Consider the following 21,575-nt stretch of genomic DNA (forward strand, 5'->3'; position numbering starts at 1 on the left):
GGTCTGGAAGCCTCATTTCAAGAAGGATGTAGAGCTGCTGGAACGAGTACAGAGAAGGGCAACAAGGTTAGTGAATGGAACGAAGGGTTGCTCTTACGAAGAAAGGCTTAAGTTTTGCAAATTACAGTGTCTGGAGACTAGGCACTGGCAAGGTGATCTGATAGAGGTGTACAAAGCTTTGAATGGTTTGAGCATGCTCAATGCTGATGGGATACTGCCTCTTGCTCAGAATAATCACCTGAGAGAACATAAATTCAAATTGAGGAAGGACGGATGTAGGATAGATGTGCAGAAATTTGCCTTTAGCCAGCGGGTAGTTGGTTGGTGGAACAGACTTCCATCCCTTGTTGTGGAAGTTGATAGCCTAAATAAATTTAAGGCTCAGCTGGACAGATATTTCAAACGGAGGGGTGAAGTGGAAGGGTTTTTTTGGCTGATGCTGCATAAGCTTGCTTTCTTGCATCATATGCCTCTACTAATGCTAATGCTAATATTCACAGATTCTAAAACAGCAACAGAAGATGGAATGGAGTGATGACTCTCGCTACCAACTGATTCATTCCAGTGGATGTGTCTGGGTGTTTAAACTGCACAAAGAGCACTTCCTGTTGTAGAGAATTTCTCAACTATGAAGTTTGGTGGAGATGGTTGATACTATGATATGGGACTATTTCAGCTAATTTGGACTTAAGTCTGCAATAAGTTACAGATGCTATGGAATTGAAACTATGAAGTCCATGGTCTACTTGGACATTTTGGACAATTATGCACACCCTATTGGTAGCACTATGTAAACAGGCCATCAAATTAGTCTCCTTTTTGATGGAGCACTGTCATGGTGACAATGCACTGTATCCTGTATAACACAGTGCATTGTCACCAAACATCAAAAAGTTAGATAGCCCAGACCTCAATTCCACTGAACACTGAAATGGAGCACCACAACCAAACTGGCCTTGACAGCTGCTTTGCAGGAGGAATGGAGACAAATTCCGGTTTATGCCTACCAGAAGATGGTAGAAAGTATGCTCAGGAGGGCTGTGGCTGCCATACAGGCCAAAGCAATGATGAGCATAATCAAATGACTTATAATTGATTATTTCAGTAATCAAATAGTTGCTGTAATCAATTAAAAAGTAAAAAAAAAAAAAAAAAAAAAAGAAAGAAAGAAAAGCAATGCCAGTGAATGGAATCAAACTTTATTAAACCCAAAGTTTAATAAAAAATTGATTCCATTTGACTCCTCTATCTCTCACTGCCTCAGTCACATTTCCGATTAAATCTTTCCATTTTATTATCAAAAATCCAAGTTTTCCCCTGTACTAGTTTGGTTTCTTAATTCCCAATATCAATTCTATATATTGTAATGTACTATTTTCCAGCATAAGAAGTTTCCCGGATAAAAAGCTTTCCCACATAAAAAAAAAAGTATGCAATAAAGAATACACAGTGTATTATTATAATTAATATGTTATTAAAATATAGAAATTCTTTATTTTTATACTAAAAATATATTAAACAGTAAAAACATTTTGGTCATTAAACAAGTTAGTGCAAAGCATCATTTTAGTTCGTATTAAATTAAACGATGCCATTTCACCGAAGTATGTGGCATTGTGAAATGGCATTGTTTTTGTTATCTCATATTGAGAAGACTAATGTTACTTATTCTTGGCGGATACCACCACCCAGGTGGTATCTGCTGAGAATAAGTAACATTAGTCTTCTCCACTGGTGAAGCATTGCTTATTTGAGGTAGTGCAATATCAGGGCAACTTGTTGTGAAGGCATTCACAACATGAGATATAATAAAAACGATGCCATTTCACCTACTTCGGTGATTTACTACGAACTAAAATGATGCTATGCACTAACTTGTTCGATTAGTGAAGAGGCTTCCAGTCCCAAAATCTTTTTAGTATAAACATTTTGATTTAATGGAAGCAACATATTGCAACTGTTTTCATCGATATCCATAATTGGATAGTGTTGACCGCGTGAAGCATTTGCCATTAAGTTCTGATGGTTCTGAACAGTTCTGAATTACTTAGTGGATTTTTGCTGTTGAAAGCTGAATTTAAAATACTTTATTTCTGTAGATTATTTTCTATGGTATTCTTTAAAGAATAAGTGTATTTTTGTCTATCTATTGTATTGGTCCTAATTATTTGTCTCTCCTTGGCAGTTTTATTTTAACACTACAAATATTAATTATTCTAATTACTAATTATATTATATTTTTCTAAATTGTAATAGTTGTTATAGAAGAGTTATAGTTGGAAGGAGGAACTCCAAAGGAGTTCCAGTGGTCTTCTCTTTTAGTGAAGTGTTACTTATTCGAGGCAGTGCAATACATGGTAATGGCGTGAAGGAAGAGCACACTATGAGATACAGATAAAATGATGCCCTCCAAACTACTAATGAAGTTTTTTTGTTTATGAGTTATCTATGGTATGTTTACACCAATATTATATAGATTATTATACTCTTAAAGATATGATGCCTTGTTGAATTTAATTTTACTTAAACTATGCTATTAAACATTAGCCTACTTAACATTTTTCTGTCTGTGGATTTCCATTTGTATGTCCACTGATTTTGGTTGATGAGAGAGAGACTTTGTCCTTCTCAGAAATGCTCAGTTAATGTTTTGTTAATAACAATGGTCCTGTTGTCTAGACTTAGTTGTCAGGAGCATTTATGAAGCTTTGCCAAAAAGAGAAGATCTGAACTGATACTCAGCACTGCTAATGAGGAATTGTTAAAATGCCAAGCATGATTTTGGATAAACTACAAAGTCCTTTGAGAGGCTGGGAACCTCTCAAAGAGGGCACTGACTCTCTTTACAAGTTGCAGCTGTGAATTACAAGCTCCAAAAAAATCAGTGTTTTGCTATTTTATTTACTTAATTGTCATATTATATTCTACTTTATAAGTAGCTTTATAGTTCTAGTTATGCTCGTTATTTTTATTTTAGATAAGAGTTTTTTGTAGGTTACTACTTAATACATATAAAACCAATGTTTTGTTTGAATCCTGCAGCCATTTTTAATATAGAGTGGTAGGGAATTCAAATTTTGATTTGTGGTAAATAGGTAGCACTAACATAAAACTAGATAGCGTAATATGTATCACTGCATTTAGGAATCTATTAGATAGTGTAGTATTAATAATTATTTAATTAAATTTATTAATCTCATTAATTTTCATTAACTCTTGATATTTTAAGGAGTCCTTATGTGCTGTGATGTAATGACTAGATCGTAGGTATAGCTTAGCTTAATTTTTCAGCACTCACCTCATAGTAATCCGCTTAGTTGGTGGAAAGTTTTACCACATACATAGTGGTTATGAGATTCTAATAACTTACGGGGATTATAAATTTAAAAACTAACTTATGGGCTTTAAAAAATTTTCTAAGAAAGGAAAGTGTACCTTCCATTCTATGGTTGTCTAATTAAAATAAATTAAATGAAGAGAGATAAAAGCTAAATTTTATTAGCTTTTATCTGAATGGGTTGAGCATGCTGAATTCTGATGGGATTCTTCCGCTTGCCCAGATTACAAACCTGAGGGGGCATAAATTCAAAACGAGGAAAGGCAGTTGTAGAATATGCGGAAATTTGCCTTTAGCCAGTGGGTAGTTAATTTCTGGAACAAACTTCCATCTGTCGTTGTGGAACTTGATAGCTTAAATAAATTCAATGAGGAACTGAACAAACTTTTAGAGCGAATGGATGTGTGATATTGTTTTTTTTTTTTTTGGCTGATGCTACATAAGCTCATACGCTTGCTTTCTTGCATCACGACTCCATTGCTACTACTACCTTCCTTTACCCACTGGAATGCTTTAGCATTCCTTGAAAAATTCATTTCAGTTTATTACAGCTTTAGTCCAGCAAAGGAGACATATTGTGTTGCCAGTTTCTCACAGTTTTTCATTCTGAAAATTTTCTTCTGGTCAACTGTGTGATTTGTTTAGAATGGGTTTGTGTCTCAAAGGAGGACTTGCAATCTCGCCAGTGTTTTGTAGTAGTTGTTCTTTCTCCAACCTTCATTCCCTTTGTACAGGTTTGTGCCCTAGAAGTTTCATCAAAATATTTTATATTTATCCCCCCCCCATTCATTCATTTGGGGACTGCTAGAACTTGAGAGAATCTGTTATATTTAAAGTTTCCTTGTGGACTTGTCAGTTCAACAACCAAGAACCATGGAACATCAATTCCTTCTTTCATAACAGTATCCGATAGGTTCTCACATTAAAATTGACAAAACTGAAGCTGAAAAACTTCTGCTGCTTCATTTATTTTTTTATTTTTAACAACAATAAGAAATATTAAAAACTTGTCCACAAAAAATTCCAAATTTGAAAATAATGCACCAATTTCACCAATTTGTGAAATTGGTGCTACTGCTGCATTTATAAGAATGTTTTTCACTGGTAACTTGTGCACCATGCATCAATAAAGTACTTCCTCACTGAATGAAAGAACAGAATCTTTTCCCCACTTGTTTCAGACTGCTCTCACTATGACCTTGTTGGTAGAAATGCCTATAACTAAATCATAACTATCCTTCTGGGTTAGTCTTCTATGGTAATCAATTTCCAAAATGGAAGATTTGAAAGCCATTGGTAAAATAAATTTGCATATAGCATTCTTCAACATATCTAGGAGTAACAACTTCATTATGTGGGAGGTACATTGGATTGAACAGTTGTGTTTTGATATCAGATGTTGACATAATATTTAAAACAAACAAACATTGTTTTATTGAAGCCAGATGAGAGAAACATGAACAGACTCTGCAAGAGTGAGAATAACATGCCTAGAATTATCAGCTTGCTGGCCTCTTCAGGATTACTTACACCAGAAGTTTTCGATCCAAAAGTTTTTTTTTTTTAGTTCAATTTGTCTTCTTTCAAAACCTTTGGAGAACAGTTAACTTTGGATCACGAAATGAATTTGAACATGAGTCAGTGGCACTCACTAAGGATAACCTGTTGTACTACTTTTCAATTCGGTAATTGAAAATTTCTTGTTGCTTTTTTTTTTACCACCTCTAACTTCTTCTTTAAACATGCTTGTTAATGGTTCCACTCTTCTACTAGTTGTTGTTGTTTGGTTTTTAGGAGCATTAGCAACTAAGGCCATATTGCTCCGGGGATATGCGGTGGTCATTCCCTGACCTTTCCGCATCCTCCGTATTTGGTGGTCACGGGCTCAAACCCCGGTCTAATCAAGAAGCACGTGTTACACACTGCCGCTCCTGCCCACCTGGCTACGGAGGCGCCCTTCTTCTACTAGTTACACATTTAACCAAAAACAGCCAACATGTACACATGCTTCAAAATATATTTTTTTAATTCAGTGACATGCATCAGTTTAAATTGTTTAAATTTATCTTTCCTTTTAGCACTTCTTACTAGGTAGTAGTAAATTTCCACCAAAATATTCATCTACTTTCACAGGAGGGCATGAAGCTCTCCTTTCAGCACACAAATACAAGGACAGCCTATTACCTACAAGTGCTCAGTCTTCCCTTGTAATATCTCAACAGTCTTAACAGTCTCCCCAGACAGTTTTCTGAAGGAATCCAAGATGTTTTCAGGTTGTTCTTACGTCCAATGTTGTATAAGTTCCTCACATTGAAAGCAAACTACTTTCAATTTGATGATGTTTTTTAAATTGTTATTAAAAAGGTCACCACAGTGGGATATAACTTGGAATCACTTTGATTACTGCCATATGTACCAATCAAAAATGGTCCATTTTTCACAGCCATCACCACCTCTTCTTTCCCTATCTGTGAAATTTTACTAATAGTGTGCCTGTTGTTTTTGTTCTTCCACAACCATATTTTTTTGCTATTTTTCTATTAGAAATATATTTCTCAACAACATGCATTATCAAAACAACTCAGAGGAAGATTATTCTCTTATGACAAAAGATACAACTAAACATTTGGCATGCATGACATCACCATCACCATGAAATTCAGCATCCATTTTTGCATTTCTTGCAACGCATATGCTCATTATGCTTATTTGTTTGCAAACATCTGATTACAGTGTGTTTCTCACTGCCTGAAATAAAAAAATCACATCTATATGGTTACACAACACATTACCCTTTTCACATTTTACAACACATGGAGCCGACCAGGCTAGCCGAGTGGGTAAAGTACCTACCCGGCAACCCAAAGGTCGCGGGTTCGATTCCCGCCTCGGGCTTGGATCAAAATACTGCAAAAACCTTGGGAGGTGCAATATGGCCACAGAAGCCGATGCGCCAACAACTACCAAATCAAAAAAAAAAACACATGGAAAATCTTGTGTATGTGTCTTCTGAAATTTTATGTCGGTATTTATTTAACATCTTACTGAAAGAAAGACTTAATTGGCATCACACTACATGCGTATTAAGAAATGACTGCACATAATAACAGAGACACTATTATCATGCATTTATATTCTGCAACATAGACCACCACAGCACACCTGAGGCCAATTCAATACCAAAAATCAGCAAAAATTCTCAAAATTTAACAAAACAGAAATCCAACTTTAACACAGATTTATTTTTTTTGTGAAAAAAAAAAAAAAAGAGTTTTTGCAAAAAGATGGCAAAAAAACCGAGTTAGAAAAAAATGGATCTCCATCATAAATCTGGAGAGTTTCAGATATGTATATGATACAAGCCCTCATGGTAGCATATTTGGTAGGATCACCATACTGCGCACACAAGAGCAGAAAAGACCCGAGTTCGAGTCTCGTCAATGATGCAAGGAATTTTTACAAGCCTTTTTCGCAACATGGCTGAAGTGGTCTCAGGCAAGGGTAGCATGGTTTTCCCTCCCGGAAACTTGGGTTTTTTTGTACAGTAAACAGAAAATTGACCACAGAACACACGCAATTTACAGATAATATACACAGAGCAACATGGCCTTAGTTGCTGATGCCCCTACTACAACAATATGATACAATGCTGAATGTAATATTTATAGTTTCCTGGGTCCAGGACCAATTTGCTTAGAATGTGTCTGCAGACATGAATATACACACACTTTTTTATTAATTATCTTCACTAGTAGAAATTTCCCTAGGCTTGGCTTTTGAATTTTACATTTCATTCTGGAGAGCAGTTAACTTTACTTTACAAATCATGTGGACAGCAGAGAACATATATAGACTCCCAGTACACACCACTGGGAGCCTATTATACAGCTAGTTCTTGCTTAAGGTTTTGGTTAACACTTTTGATACAATGCTGCTGATTCATCAGAATCTATATATCTTCTGACTGTCACAACATTTAATTATGCTACACAGACTACTAAGTCTCACAAAATTGCTCTGCAGGTTGAACAGTGGCTTGTGAATTGCATGAAACAGTTCTGTAAATAAACAATCCTTCTGGGACACTGTATTAGTAGTGGGCTATATAAGCATGCCAAAAATTTAAATAACTGGTTCTATAACAATTACACATAATTGCTTATAGAATAAATCTGAGTTACATTAATTGAACTGTATGTTACCCAGAATAAACTACATCTCAATAACATATTGAACTCAAAGAAAAGTGATGTGCTGTTATGGCAGATGAGTGTGTCCTTGTTTGGTTGAATCAATTCATGCTAAGGTGTGTGTGTGTGTGTGTGTGTGTGTGTGTGTGTGTGTGTGTGTGTGTGTGTGTGTGTGTGTGTGTGTGTGTGTGTGGTATCTACAAAATTGCATGCATTCTAAAAATGAGTTTGCCTATTCAGCAGGATGAAACTTGATTGGGGTCTGGTTTTTTCTGGTATACACTTGGCAATTTTGAAATGGCTTCAAAACCACATATCAAAAACAAAACAAAACTTATTTCATAATATTTGTCATGCAACCAATAAGACAGTCTTATGAACTTCCCAAGACCTGTTTCTTAGGAAGTTCATAAGTCTTACTCATTTTCAGTCTAATTTTCAAAAATCAAAAGTAAACTTAAGAGATCACGTGTCTGTGTACTCCCTACTTCCCCACCAAAAGCTGTGTTTTTAATCTGATCCAAAATTTTCAGTATGTGCAAGAGGATACGATAGTATCCTTCATGGCACAGTGATTGTGGTTCTGGGATACTTTACATGTGCACCATATATACATGGTATGCACATTGTTGTATGTTTGAATGTATACGCAGCCAAAAAATCTGCAAAGTTCATTTTTTTTTGCAAAAAAATTTGCAAAAATCTGCAAATCTGCAAAACTGAGTATTGTTGTATCAGCTGCCAAAAAAATGAGGTTACAAAACTTCTTTGCTGCTGGGTGGCCATCCCAGAGTATGAAATGAAACAATTTCTGCTGTCTTGAAATAATATGAAAACCACTTGAATTATAAATACCACAGATTCTGTTTACAGTGTAATAAAAACTAACTTTACAGACTATGGACAGAATTTTTTTTTTTTTTTTTTTTTTGGATTACAGATCAATATACAGTTTCTATAACATCTGATGCATGAATCCAATGTTTCTGACTTAGCTTTAGTGGGGTGGGAAAATACAATAGCATTAATGTGGCATCACACCCAGAGCAATTTGTCCACTTAAAGATGCAAATTATTTAAAGAGTTCTATCTATTTGTGGTTATTTTAAAGTTATAGAAGTCAATTCTGTAGAATCATTTGAAGTTTTCATTTTACATGAGCTTTATCACTACCTTTCTAGTGAAACAATTCTGGGAACATTATTTCCCATCAGAACAAAAAAACTTTTCAAAATGAAATTTCACATATTTCAAACAAAATTATATTACAGGACATCTCTCTCTTTTTTGTCCTGTTATACTTTTTACTCCTTTAGCAATATTTTTTACTTGTGAAATATCATTTTTTTTTAGATATTTCAGCTGCTTTTGTAGAATCACCTGAATTTTTACTTGCACAAGCTTCATCACTCCTACCTTCCTACTGAAAAGAAAAATTAAAATTCTGAACTGAAAAACTATTGTAAATAGTAAATATACCTAGAGATTATAAACAATGAATTGGCTCAAAATACAAATTCATTTATTTTTGTTGTGGGTGTCACATATCTCATTTTAGGAAAGATGTAGATCTGATGGAATAGGTGCAGAGAAGGGCAACAAAAGGGTAATCTTACCAAGAAAGGCTTCAGTTCTGCAAATTGCAGCATCTGGAGACTAGACATCTGCAAGGTGATCTGATAGAGGTGTTTAAGGCTTTGAATGGATTGAGCAAGCTCAATACTGATGGCATACTTTCTCTGGCACAGACTATATGAAAGGGAATAAATTCAAATTGAGAAAGGATGGTTGCAGAATAGATGTGTGGAAATTTGCCTTCAGCCATTGGGTGACTGAAGACAAATTCCAGCTGACTGGTGGAACAAACCTCCATCTGTAGTTGTGGAATGGGTAGTTTGAATAAATTCAAAACAGAAGAAAAATTTTACTGAGGAGATGGACAAGGGATATAGGAACTTGTTTTTTGTGTGTGTGTGTGTGTGTGTGTGTGTGTTGATTCTTTATAAGTTTGCTTTATTGAATAATTTGCAAGAAAATAATCAGTTAACAAACACAACTAATCAGGCAAGGTTGCAATAAATAGATTGGTTTTTTTTGCAGCTACTGAATACCATGCCAATTTCATACATTGGATACAAAAATAATTATTGCACTCTGAAAATCCTTGGTTGTGTGAAACCCCACCATACTAATGAGTTAACCTAAACTCCTAACTGGGATAACGTGAAGTACTGAGTTGATAACACTCAGTAGTTCAAGTTGAATTAATCAACCAATTTAGCTTGGCCAAATCTGAGGTACATTAATCATTATTCTTCCTTCTTATTTGGTTCACAAAAGTTTTTTTTTCCTAGTATTATGCATGGTTTGTTTGAATTAGTGATGAGGAAACTAAGGACACAGAGGCATCTGCATACCATATCTACAAATTGTGTGCATCCATGGTCAGTTTACCTGTTTTGCTATAAGTGAAAAAAAGCCCCTCTCCTGAGACCTGCTAACTCAGCCACAAGTTAAAAAGTCTATTTTCATTGAGATATGATTGCAAACAGTCCATCATGCAGTAAGATTGAGGTATCATGCAGGTGATAACTTTTGAGGTTATGATGAACATCGTGGCGAGATCCAATCTTCCTTACGTTTCGAGAGTACAGCTCTAAAACGGTGTTCGCAGGCCGGCCGCTAGTTAGTACACCGGCCCGAACCTATTGGTAACTCTCTAGGAGGCTTCCGGATCAGATAATGTATAATCTTGCTACCTCTACTCTGCCAGATAGTGACTGGAGGGAGTCCGAGTACTGTGTATGCGGGGGGGCATTGTCGAGGCCACATTGTGCCAAGGATCTGGGTATATTTTTACCATGTGTATGCCATATCCAAAAATTTCATTACTTCATATAGCATGTCCCACCCACTTTTTCTCACTATTGAATACACCATGAATTGTCAAACTAATAGAGTAAGCTTATCTGCGAAAAGATCTAAACCTCCCAAATACTTCCTAATTCATTTCACAAATATACGTGGTCTCAATTCTAATCTCAATGATGTCCATTTCCACTTGCAGTCTGCCAAACCCCATGTACTTTTTCTGACAGAATCTCAGTTATCGGTTGATTCAACTACTGCTCATCTCAGTTGCCCAAATTATTCGCTGTATGATTCCTTTCGCCTCAAAGGTGGTACTTGTGCATATGTCCGTTCATATGTCCAGACACACTTCTCTAATGGAGCAATGTTAATTATGAAAATTATAAGAGCCAGGCAACCCACTATGAAGGATTTCACAATATCAGCTGTTATATAATGATGCCTTATTCACAAAGTTTGGTTTGTTTCAAATTCACCTATGTTATAAGAAGTATATGCACAACTACATCATAATCAGAATATTTTCATAACTTGGTTTTATATCCCCTAATCTTTATTAGTCACTAGATTTAGTTTATTACTACAGGTTTGCAGAGGTAGTTCAATGCAATAGTTGAAATAATAACAAAATTCATATGCTTCACCTGTCTGATTTCAATCACAAAAAAACTTTCTGTTCTCACTGAAGCTACATCTAGTACTCAGCACTGAGCATCTGGCACAAGTTGAACAGGTGCCTCCGTAGCCAGGTGGGAAGGAGCAGCAGTGCGTAGCATGTGCTTCTTGATTAGACCGGGGTTCGAGCCCATGACCACCAAATACGGAGGATGAGGAAAGGTCAGGGAATGACCACCGCATATCCCCAGAGCAATATGGCCTTAGTTGCTAATGCTCCTAAAAACCACAAAACAAACAACAAAAAAAAAAAAAAAAAAACAAGTTGAACATAAGGAAGGCTTGAGCTTATGTTCAAGTTAAAGACAAATCCTGTTATCCATGGTATTTGTTAAATAACTTGCTAATGTCTTTTTAAATTGTATAGCATCACCTGAATAGATAAATCTGCTAAACATTTATTTGCAATATGCAGTACAATTACCCCAGGGGCTCACATCTGGTGAGTATGGGCTTGGCACACCCAGGGTCCAGAGCTGGAGATCATCATTCTTCTCTTTCTTGGTAACTCAAGTTTTTTTTTTGGCTGGTGCGGCATAAGCTTCGGGCTTCCTTACACCATATGATTAATAATAATAAACACTATTAGATTGTGGGAGTAGTTCAAAATGCAGTAACTGAAATAAAATCAAAATTTGTATAAATTCAGTGTTAGTATTAGTAGCAGCAAATGATGCAAGAAAACAAGCTTATACAGCATCAGCCAAAAAAAAATCCCATTTCACCCAGCCTCCAATAGTGTCCAGTTCTTCCTTGAATTTATTCAAATTATCTATTTCCACAATGGATAGAAGTTATCAAGCAATCCTTTTGGCTGAAAGAAAACTTAACACATCTATTCTGCAACCATCCTCAATTTGAATTTATGCCCCCTCATGTGTATAGTCTGAGTCCAGGGGCTCACATCTGGTGAGTATGGGCTTGGCACACCCAGGGTCTTGAGTTAGGTATCATCATTCTTCTCTTTCTTGGTGATTCCCTTCTACTTTTGACTCTCTCTCTCTCTCTCTCTCTCTCTCTCTCTCTCTCTCTCTCTCTCTCTCTCTCTCTCTCTCTCTCTCTCTCACACACACACACACACACACACACACACACACACACACACACACACACAGGGCAACTCAAATTTTTTTTGGCTGGTGTAGCATAAGCCATAGGCTTTCTTGCACCATATGGCTAATAATAATAATAAGAGGAAGAATTCCCATCAGCACTGAGTTTGCTCAATACCTTTAAACACCTCAATCAGATCACTTTGCTGTTTGTTTGTTATTTGGTTTTTTAGGAGCATTAGCAACTAAGGCCATATTGCTCTGGGGATATGTGGTGGTCATTCCCTGACCTTTCCGCATCCTCCGTATTTGGTGGTCACAGGCTCGAATCCCGGTCTAATCAAGAAGCGTGTGCTACGCACTGCTGCTCCTGCCCACCTGGCTACGGAGGTGCCGGATCACCTTGCAGGTGACAAGTCTGGAGGTGCAGCAATTTACAGAACTGAAGCCTTTCTTGAGAAAGGCTTGTTTGTTAAGAGCAGCCCTTTGCCTCTGTTCCTCTCACTGCCCTTCTCTATACCCATTCCAGCAGCTCTACACTGCACAGAGAACTTCATATGTGAATACATCCTCAGGTCCTTTTCATTTTGCACTACCCTGAGTACTATACAGCTGATACATTACTCAGGGTAATGGAAAATAAAAAGGACCAACCCACCAGTTCCAGTCAATATCTGGAAAGTTAAAATTCACCATTATAAGAATTCTGATTTATTGGTCACTATTTCTCTGTACAGTTTTTCATTGTACTCATCATGGCCATTCAGCTTATAACACACTCCTACTCTCATTTTTGTTTTCCCAGTGCTTATGTCACAGCGCCTCCATAGCCAGGTGGGAAGGAGCAGCAGTGCGTAGTATACGCTTCTTGATTAGACCGGGGTTCGAACCCGTCACCACCAAATACGGAGGATGCGGAAAGGTCAGGGAATGACCACCACATATCCCGGAGCAATATGGCCTTAGTTGCTAATGCTCCTAAAAACCAAACAAACAAAAATAACAAGCTTATGTCACACCAAACTGAGTCAACACCACACTGGCTGCCTATGTCAACTAAGAGCTTGGGGGGGATACAAGGACTAATAGATTAACAGTAGCCACTGGCAGAGGTGAAAGCGATTCTTGCACTGCTTCTATTGGAATGAGCAGAAGCCTGGAAAACAAGATGCAGGATGTTTCAGAGACTGCTGGGAGTCATTGCGGTACAAGTAAACACATGGGTTGTGTTAGGGTAGCTAATAACAGGAACAGGTGCATGTATACTTGCGTGTCCACCAATGCTAGGAGTTTGGTAAATAAATTTGATGAATTTGAGGCATTGCTCAAAACATCAAAGGCAGATATTGTTGGGATATCAGAGACGTGGTGTCACACAGATATAAGGAATGCATAACTGGAATTTGGGGAGTACGTCTACAGAAAGGATAGACAGGATAGGAAGGGAGGAGGGGTTATGCTATTAGTTAAGAAACACATAAAATCCAAAGAAGTGAAGCCAGTCGACATCGCTGGAGAGTGCAGTGTCGTGTCAGTTTGGTGTGACATAAGCACTGGGAGATCAAAATTGAGAGTAGGAGTGTGCTATAGGCCTAATGACTCTGATGAGTATAATAGGAAACTGTACTGGGAAATAGAGTGTATACAGGTCTCGAGGCCTCATTTCAAGAAGGATGTAGACTGCTGGAACGAGTACAGAGAAGGGCAACAAGATTAGTGAATGGAACAACAGGTTGCTCTTATGAAGAAAGGCTTACGTTTTGCAAATTACAGTGTTGGAGACTAGGCACCGGCGAGGTGATCTGATAGAGGTGTATAAAGCCTTGAATGGTTTGAGCATGCTCAATGCTGATGGGATTCTGCCTCTTGGTCAGAATAATCACCTGAAAGGGCATAAATTCCAATTGAGGAAAGACAGATGTAGGATAGATGTCCGGAAATTTGCCTTTAGCCAGCGGGTAGTTGGTTGGTTGGTGGAAGTTGATAGCCTAAATAAATTTAAGGCTCAGCTGGACAGGTATTTCGAACAAACGGAGGGGTGAAGTGGAACTTTTTTTTTTTTTTTTTTTTGGCTGATGCTGCATAAGCTTGCTTTCTTGCATCATATGCCTCTACTAATGCTAAAGATGCACTGCCTTAGATTTTATGTGCTTCTTAACTAAGAGCATAACCCCTTTTCCCCCTCCTGTGCTTTCTGTACACATTGTACTCTCCATATTCAATACTGTCATCCATTATTGCATTTTGAGTAATGCAACAGAGCTTTCATAGTCTATGCTTTTACTACAAAATGACTGCTTATCCTCACTGTTTTAATTTCAGAAAGCCAGTATTAATCAATTGCTAACTTTAATAAAAAAAAATGGTCTTGGAGTACCTTAAAACATTAAAAGCGTACAACCAACAGCTTAATGGATGATATATATATATATATATATATATATATATATATATAGGGTCTGTAGGTCATATAAATTGGTCAGCCAGTGCATGTTGACCACTTATTAAATGCTAGAAGCAACTTCAAATTCAAATTGGAAATTGTTAAATTCTAGAAAAATGTCAGAAAAATACTATTACAAAATAGTACACTGGAGGCTGTAATAGATGAACCATATTGGTCGACTTGATACTACAAAATAGTGCAGTGTAAATTGTAATAAGTGCCCAAAAATCTGAGGAAAAGAAGTGATTACTTGAAACATTCATAACCTAATGACAGTGCTAAGAGGTTATAGTCCATATTTATAAACATACCTACCAATTATACAAGACCAATGCATGTGTATAAACTTATAATTAAGTATAAGATCAGTCAAATTTTTTTTTTTTTTTTTTGGCATTTAGAATTTTTTGTCCACATTATATATTATGACGAAATACTCACCTCACAGTTCCATATAAAAATTTCTCCCTTAGCACTTGACGACACCAACACTGGTAAGGGCAGAGAGGAATGAGGTGTTTCGTATTCCGCACCCTCTCCATAGCCAAAAGACAGGGAAGTTACATTTGCATTATGCCCACTTAGAATATATATAGGCTGTGGGGGTAAGGCCATGTTAATACATATTTTGAAGTTAATTTTAGGTTGCGGGTAAACATATACACTGCTTATAGTATCAGTAAAATGCCAACAGAAATATTTTGGTACTGTATACGATAAAACATCTCTTCTTTTCAAAAAACAGCTCAGGTTTGTAACATAAACGCACAGCAAACAAAACACGCCGCTTACGTAAACAAAACTTTTGATGTTTACTTCACAATACTCCCGACAGGGTATTTATGCATTATGCATTTTTTAAAAAAATAAGAATGTTGTTTTTTTTTGCTTCAATTGTTTAATAATAATACAGTGAAGAGGTGGCTCTTTGGCATCATGTCGGGACCAAAGAACCTCCATAAGAACCTATCAGCAGTAGGCTTCCCAGAGAACGGAATTTGAAAGCCGCTATTCTGAACACCTGTAGAATGGTCAAATATACCAGAGTTCCTTGCACAGCAATAATAGTAATGATAGTAACCGGACATAACCACCCACCCCATGTACTTGGTACCAGTATCCTTCACAGGGCGATAAAAATCTTATAAGGAGACAAAGTCATAATAATAATAATAATAATAGGGCGGGATGTGGTCCAGTGGTGACGTAGGATTAGCGTTATATCACTTTTGACTCCAATGTCATATATTGGACCAGAGTAGCATCACTAGCAAACACATCCTAGTCAGGGGCGCTTTCGGAAGCCTATGTCTAGTCCTCGCTTGGGTGCCTCCCAAAATCATTGAACACGTGTTTACATGCTGGTCCTTATCTAATGATTTTAAACATTGTAGAATAGATGTGCGGAAATTTGCCTTTAGCCAGCGGGTGGTTAATTGCTGGAACAAACTTCCATCTGTCGTTGTGGAAGTTGATAAGTGAAATAAATTTAAGGAGGAACTGGACATACATTTAGAGGGAATTGTTTTGTAATTTTTTTTTTTTTTTTTTTTGGCTGATGCTGCGTAAGCTCATACACTTGCTTTCTTGCATCACATGCCACTACTACATCAAAGAGCAAGCAAGTACAAAATTTCAATTCCAATTATACTGTATAAGAGAATTGTAGCTAATTACAATTTTAATTATGGACCCTATTTATGATGTTGTATCCCTGAAAAAAAAAAAAAATTACTAGATGTTCCTAATCATCAGTAATGGTTTCGTTCAAGAAAGTTCCAGTGAGTGCATCGTAAAGGGAAAGATGCTCTAAGAAGATTACACATGGTTCTGGACTAAAAAAAAAATATTGTTATATTAGGGTTACCCGCAATTTAATACATAAACTCGTATTTGTGTCTGTAAATTACGTGTGTTCTCTGGTCGATTTGCTGGATGAAAAAAACCCAGTTTCTGGGGCTAAGCCTGAGACACTGACTCAGCCACGGAGTGAAAAAAGTCCATTAAAGTTACTCGGGTCATTCACGGGATTCGAACCCGGGCCTTTTCTACCAGGTGTGGAGAGGAGGGTGACGATACCATTGTGTTACCCGTGCAGACATATGGTTCTGGACTGTTTCAAGCAACTTTTGACACACACTGGCAAAATTTACAGTCCGTTCTTAATCATCAGTGATGGTTTTGCTCAAAAAAGCTCCCCTGATTGCACCATAAAGGGGAAGATGCTCATAAAAGATTACATAAGGTTCAGTATTGTTTCAGTTAACTTTATTGTCACCCACTGACGAAATTTTCGGATCTGCTGAAATTTATAGAACTTCTATGATGTCAGTCCTCTAAGAGGAATTGTTTTTTGATACTGGTATGGATGATTCAATATTCAGAATAACATGTCTATATTTGAATTCAGTGTGCCAGATAGATACTTGTTTCTTGCTCATAACGTGTTTCCATATTGGATGTGTTGATCTTTTAATGCAAAAAAAAAAAAAAAAAAGTCGATTCTTATTTTTATATTTGTCCAGCTCTCCAGTCTCGGTGCCATTTTGGTTTGGATGTCACGTACGCATGCGAATACTTAGCGCACCCTCATCGCTGTCCACTCATACCCCTCAATAATTATTGATAAAACACTTATACTCCTTTATACAGGGTGATTCACTACCAGTGCGACAAACTTGCAGGAGGTGTACGGGGCACAAAGACGAATCGGAATCACATAGCATTGCAGGATCCGAAATGCCTTCGTCATGCGGTAGAGAACGTTGAATGGGAGGTCGCGTGAACAGCGATCCCGCTGGAAGTCAGCATTTGCGAACCGGTTCCCGAGGCAGTAGGATGGATAAGTATTCAAACGTTGAACTGGCCGACATGCACCTCGCGCACTCTCCCAGTATGCGCAAGACTTATTCACCAGGAGAAAAACACTAATAGCTATCTACAGCAACGTACACAGAGATTGACAAAAATCGGCGCCAAATGTGACAAAAAAAACTGAAACCCTGCAGAGGACCAGTACTTGGACAAGAAAAGTGCTGATCACACGGAAGAGAAAAGCAAGGACGGGGGAATGCAGCACAGACAGTAGAGAACAGACTAAACGCAGCACAGTTGCAAACAGCTTGATGGCGATCTGAAGAGGACACCCTCGCCCTCTTCACCTATTATTCCCACTTCCTTGGGGGGAGGGGACATTTTTTGTTCCTTCTCCTCCACCCCCAAACTTCTACTCTGGTGGGGCATGGGCATGCCCCACTGAAAACTGGGGCTATCTACTCTATTGGCCCCATATTTCTGTCTTTTCCCCCCAATCTTCAGTCTCCCTCCCCTCTCTACCTTCATCATAGCGAAAGCCCCACTCGTCAAAAACTTAATATGATAAAATTACCTTACGCCCAAAACTCGGCCTAGCAAACCAAAGCGACATTACCCCAGCGCAGATTTTTTATTTACTTATATATATATATTTTTTTTTTAATTTTTTTTTATTATTATTTTTTTTTTTTTATTTTATTTTATTTTATTTATTTTATTATTTTTTTTTTTTAAGGTCCTAGCCGCCGAAATCCCAGGAAATTAAGCGGCAGGACCTGCCAGAGTGAATCTACAGTTACTGGGTTCCTGGTCTGCCTCCACGGGGTGTAAGTGGGACAACGTTGGGCCTCAATAGGGGTCCAACGGCTAAATGACCAGATGAACAACGGTACAGAACACAACACATGAACAATTCCCACACGCTTTTAAATCTCTGGCATTTCCCAGTGAACTGGTTCACCACAATGAAAGCAACGCGGAGATGGGGGAAACCCCTGGTGCCGTAAGACAACAACACACACTTACACTTACACTTACCTCGCGTATGGAGCTGCGGACTGTAACGGGCGCGCCGCTCTGCGCTTGTACCAGGAACGTTTCCCGCACAGGCGTGCTCCTCATCATACGATTTTCGCACGTGTGCACAGAAGGTTACGTGAGATTGGTTGTTTCACGAGAGGTACCATGAATCGAGAGCGAACGACGAGGACGCCAGACAATGAGGAGAATGTCCTACGTCTTGCAGAAGGCAATCCGAGTACGAGTACTCGAGCGATAGGCCAACGATTGGGTATTTCCCAATCCACTGTATGGAGGATAATGTCAACAAACCAAATGAGTACATACCATCTGCAACGCGTCCAATCATTGGAGCCTGCGGATTATCCACTCCGGAGGACTCTTGCTACTTGGTTTCTTCAACAGAAACGGTTTGCAAATGCTGACTTCCAGTGGGATCGCTGTTCACGCGACCTCCCGTTCTACGTCCTCTACCGCATTACGAAGGCATTTCGGACCCTGCAATGCTATGTGATTCCGATTCGTCTTTGTGCCGCCTACACCTCCTGCAAGTTTGTCGCACTGGTAGTGAATCACCCTGTATGTACAGTGTTCTATTCATGGTTTTCGTTACTTTTGGAATGTCTCTCTTAGTTATGAAAGGTGTAGGGAGTCAATCATTCTTCTCAGAGGGTGGAGGACTGTTCGAAAAAGGAATGCAACACAACAGTGTGTACATAAGCAGAAATGACGATTCCGTCAACGTCCTCTTGCATAGCGATTACGATCACCGTCCTTCCACATCGTGTGGGAAAAACCTGGGTTCAGATTACATCTCTACTAGAGGAACGCTTACTGTATTTTTTTAGTGGCGTAGTTAGTCAGGCTCGGATAAAGGCTCCTTGGTTTTGTAGTTTTTGGTTTAGACAAACAAGTAAAGTAACCGAAGACTAAACACACTATTACAGACTCTGTATACAAATACCTCATATCCTTAGTAGGATTTGACATTACACACACCAGCAAATCGGTCCCCATCAATGAGGAGAAAATCCAGGTGAGCAAATGACCAAAAGGAGGCCTCCTTTAGGGAACTCTAACAGATACGCTTTGGTGATACTGGTCTTGCAAAGAAATTACAGCATTATTCTGGCTAGAATATTTCTCAAACACATTATTTTCTCCAAATATTCCAGAGTAGACCTTGAATAATGTGAGTGAGCTAAAGCTAAAGCCTGTGTGGAGTCAGTACATTGTATCTGTAAATTTCGTCTATTCTGTGGTCGATTTGCCTTTTTACTGTACGAGGAACTCGAGTTTTCAGAGGTGAAAACCACGCAACTCTCACTTACGACCGACTAACTGAATGACATTGTGAAAAACCTCCATAAAAAGTTTTTCCGTCATTGACGGGATTAAAATCGTGAATTTTTCATCCAGTGTGGAAAGGCCTGTGATTATATTCGCTGTGCTACGCCCGATGTCATCTGGAACAGTAGCTGTATTGAATTAAGCATAGCCTTCCTAAGAATGGTGGATTTTCATGGAGAACATGCATAGACAGGTACCAGTTGACCATTTGGCTAATGCATAATGAGTACGTTGCCGTCTGAGAGCGAAAATGTTCAAGGGATTCCTAAAAATGCACTACAGTAACGGTGAGACCATGAAAATGACTTTATACTCTGAAACTGTTTAGTATTGTTCTTTCTTACGGCACGACTCTGCAGTGAGTCATGATCTCAAAAGGGTTTGCTTCCTTGACGAGCAGTAGGTTTCTAATTCAGTAGTTACTAATAAAGTATACAGTATTGCAATTTTGAAAAAAAAAAAAAAAACTAGCGATTATTATGGACATAGCCTATAATATGGTATAGGTACAACATATGATAGGCTGTACCTATACCATATGATAGGCTATGTCCATAATCGTCGGCCATAATCGTTATAGGCTATGTCCATAACAGTCCCACCTAAAAAGAACCGAACGATTTACCTGAGAATTTGTATGCATAACTGTAACATAATCAGGCTGACTGCCCTTGCGGGGGTAACATAGTGGTTATAATCACTTTCCCCACGAGACTGGGTAGAAAAGGTCTGATATCGAATCCATTCACACTGAATCCATGATGCAAGGAATTTTTAAGGGCTTTTTTTTTTTTTTTTTTTTAAACGTGGCGAATCAGTTGACCTCAGATGAGGGTTGCATAGTTTTTCACCCGAAAATTTGGAGTTTTTTTTCCAGAATAGCAAACCGAACATAAAATATATGCCATTAAAAAACATCAAAGACTTCTTTAGTCATGTAAACAAAAAAAAGGGAGGAGATGAACCATATTGATCCACTTGATATCAATCGTTTAACTGTGGATAATCCTGCCCAGGTTGCTAACAAATTGAATAAGTATTTTGAATCCAGATTTGCAGATAAGAAAATCTTCAGGGAAGGGGAAGCCAGACGTTTATTAAACTCTCATAGGGAGCTAAATAAGTTTGTGATAACTAAGATGAAAGTGGAAGAGAAATTGTTAAATCTAAACATAACAAAGGAACCTGAGGTGGATGGGATCTATCCAATTATATTAATGGAGGTAGCAAAGGAGGTAAGCAAACCCTTTGCCATAATTACGAGAGCATCTCTGGATTCAGAGATCGTCCCTATGGACTGGAGATGTGCATATATATCCCTAATTTACAAAGGGGGATCAAATGGTGACATGAGTAATTACAGACCTGTTAGCTTAACTTCTGTTAAGCTAACATGGAAAAATAATGGAATCAAAGAAGTAATGCAGGACCACCTAGGCAGGAATGCAGTTATACTGCAGTCACAGTATGAATTTATTATGCAGCAATCCTGTCTGACCAGTTTGATTGGATACTATGTTGCAGTCACTAAGCAACTGGGTTCAAAAAATAATTTTAATATTATACTTATATACTTGGATTTCAGAAACGCTTTTGATACTCTTTCACATAAAGACAACTGTACAAATTGGAACAGTGTGGCATTAAGGGCAAGGTACTACTATGGATAAAAGGGATGATTGAATGGAAGAAGGAAGAGATATTTATTATTTATTTATTAATGATATTGATAAAGGTATATCATGCTTGTCTAAGTTTCCAGAGGTAGAAAGTTTGGCTGGATCGTTAATGTCAGTACGCAAGGTAAGCACTACGACAGC

The 21,575-nt window shown here is 37.8% G+C and overlaps 1 protein-coding gene across 1 annotated transcript in view; it reads right to left on the reverse strand.

Annotated features, from left to right (window-relative positions):
• LOC150083634 (guanine nucleotide-binding protein subunit beta-like protein 1) overlaps positions 1-15,301 on the reverse strand; it is a 33,343-nt gene extending 18,042 nt beyond the window's left edge. Inside the window, exon 1 of the mRNA XM_090377399.1 lies at positions 15,013-15,301. Coding sequence (XP_090233525.1) covers positions 15,013-15,186 — 174 coding nt within the window. The 5' untranslated portion in view covers positions 15,187-15,301. The remainder of the gene's footprint in view (positions 1-15,012) is intronic.
• Positions 15,302-21,575: the final 6,274 nt, after the last annotated feature.

The sequence above is a fragment of the Mastigoproctus giganteus genome, chromosome 7 (genome assembly GCF_048544385.1).
Source record: "Mastigoproctus giganteus isolate SK-2022 chromosome 7, ASM4854438v1, whole genome shotgun sequence".
Classification (NCBI taxonomy): Eukaryota; Metazoa; Arthropoda; class Arachnida; order Uropygi; family Thelyphonidae; genus Mastigoproctus; species Mastigoproctus giganteus.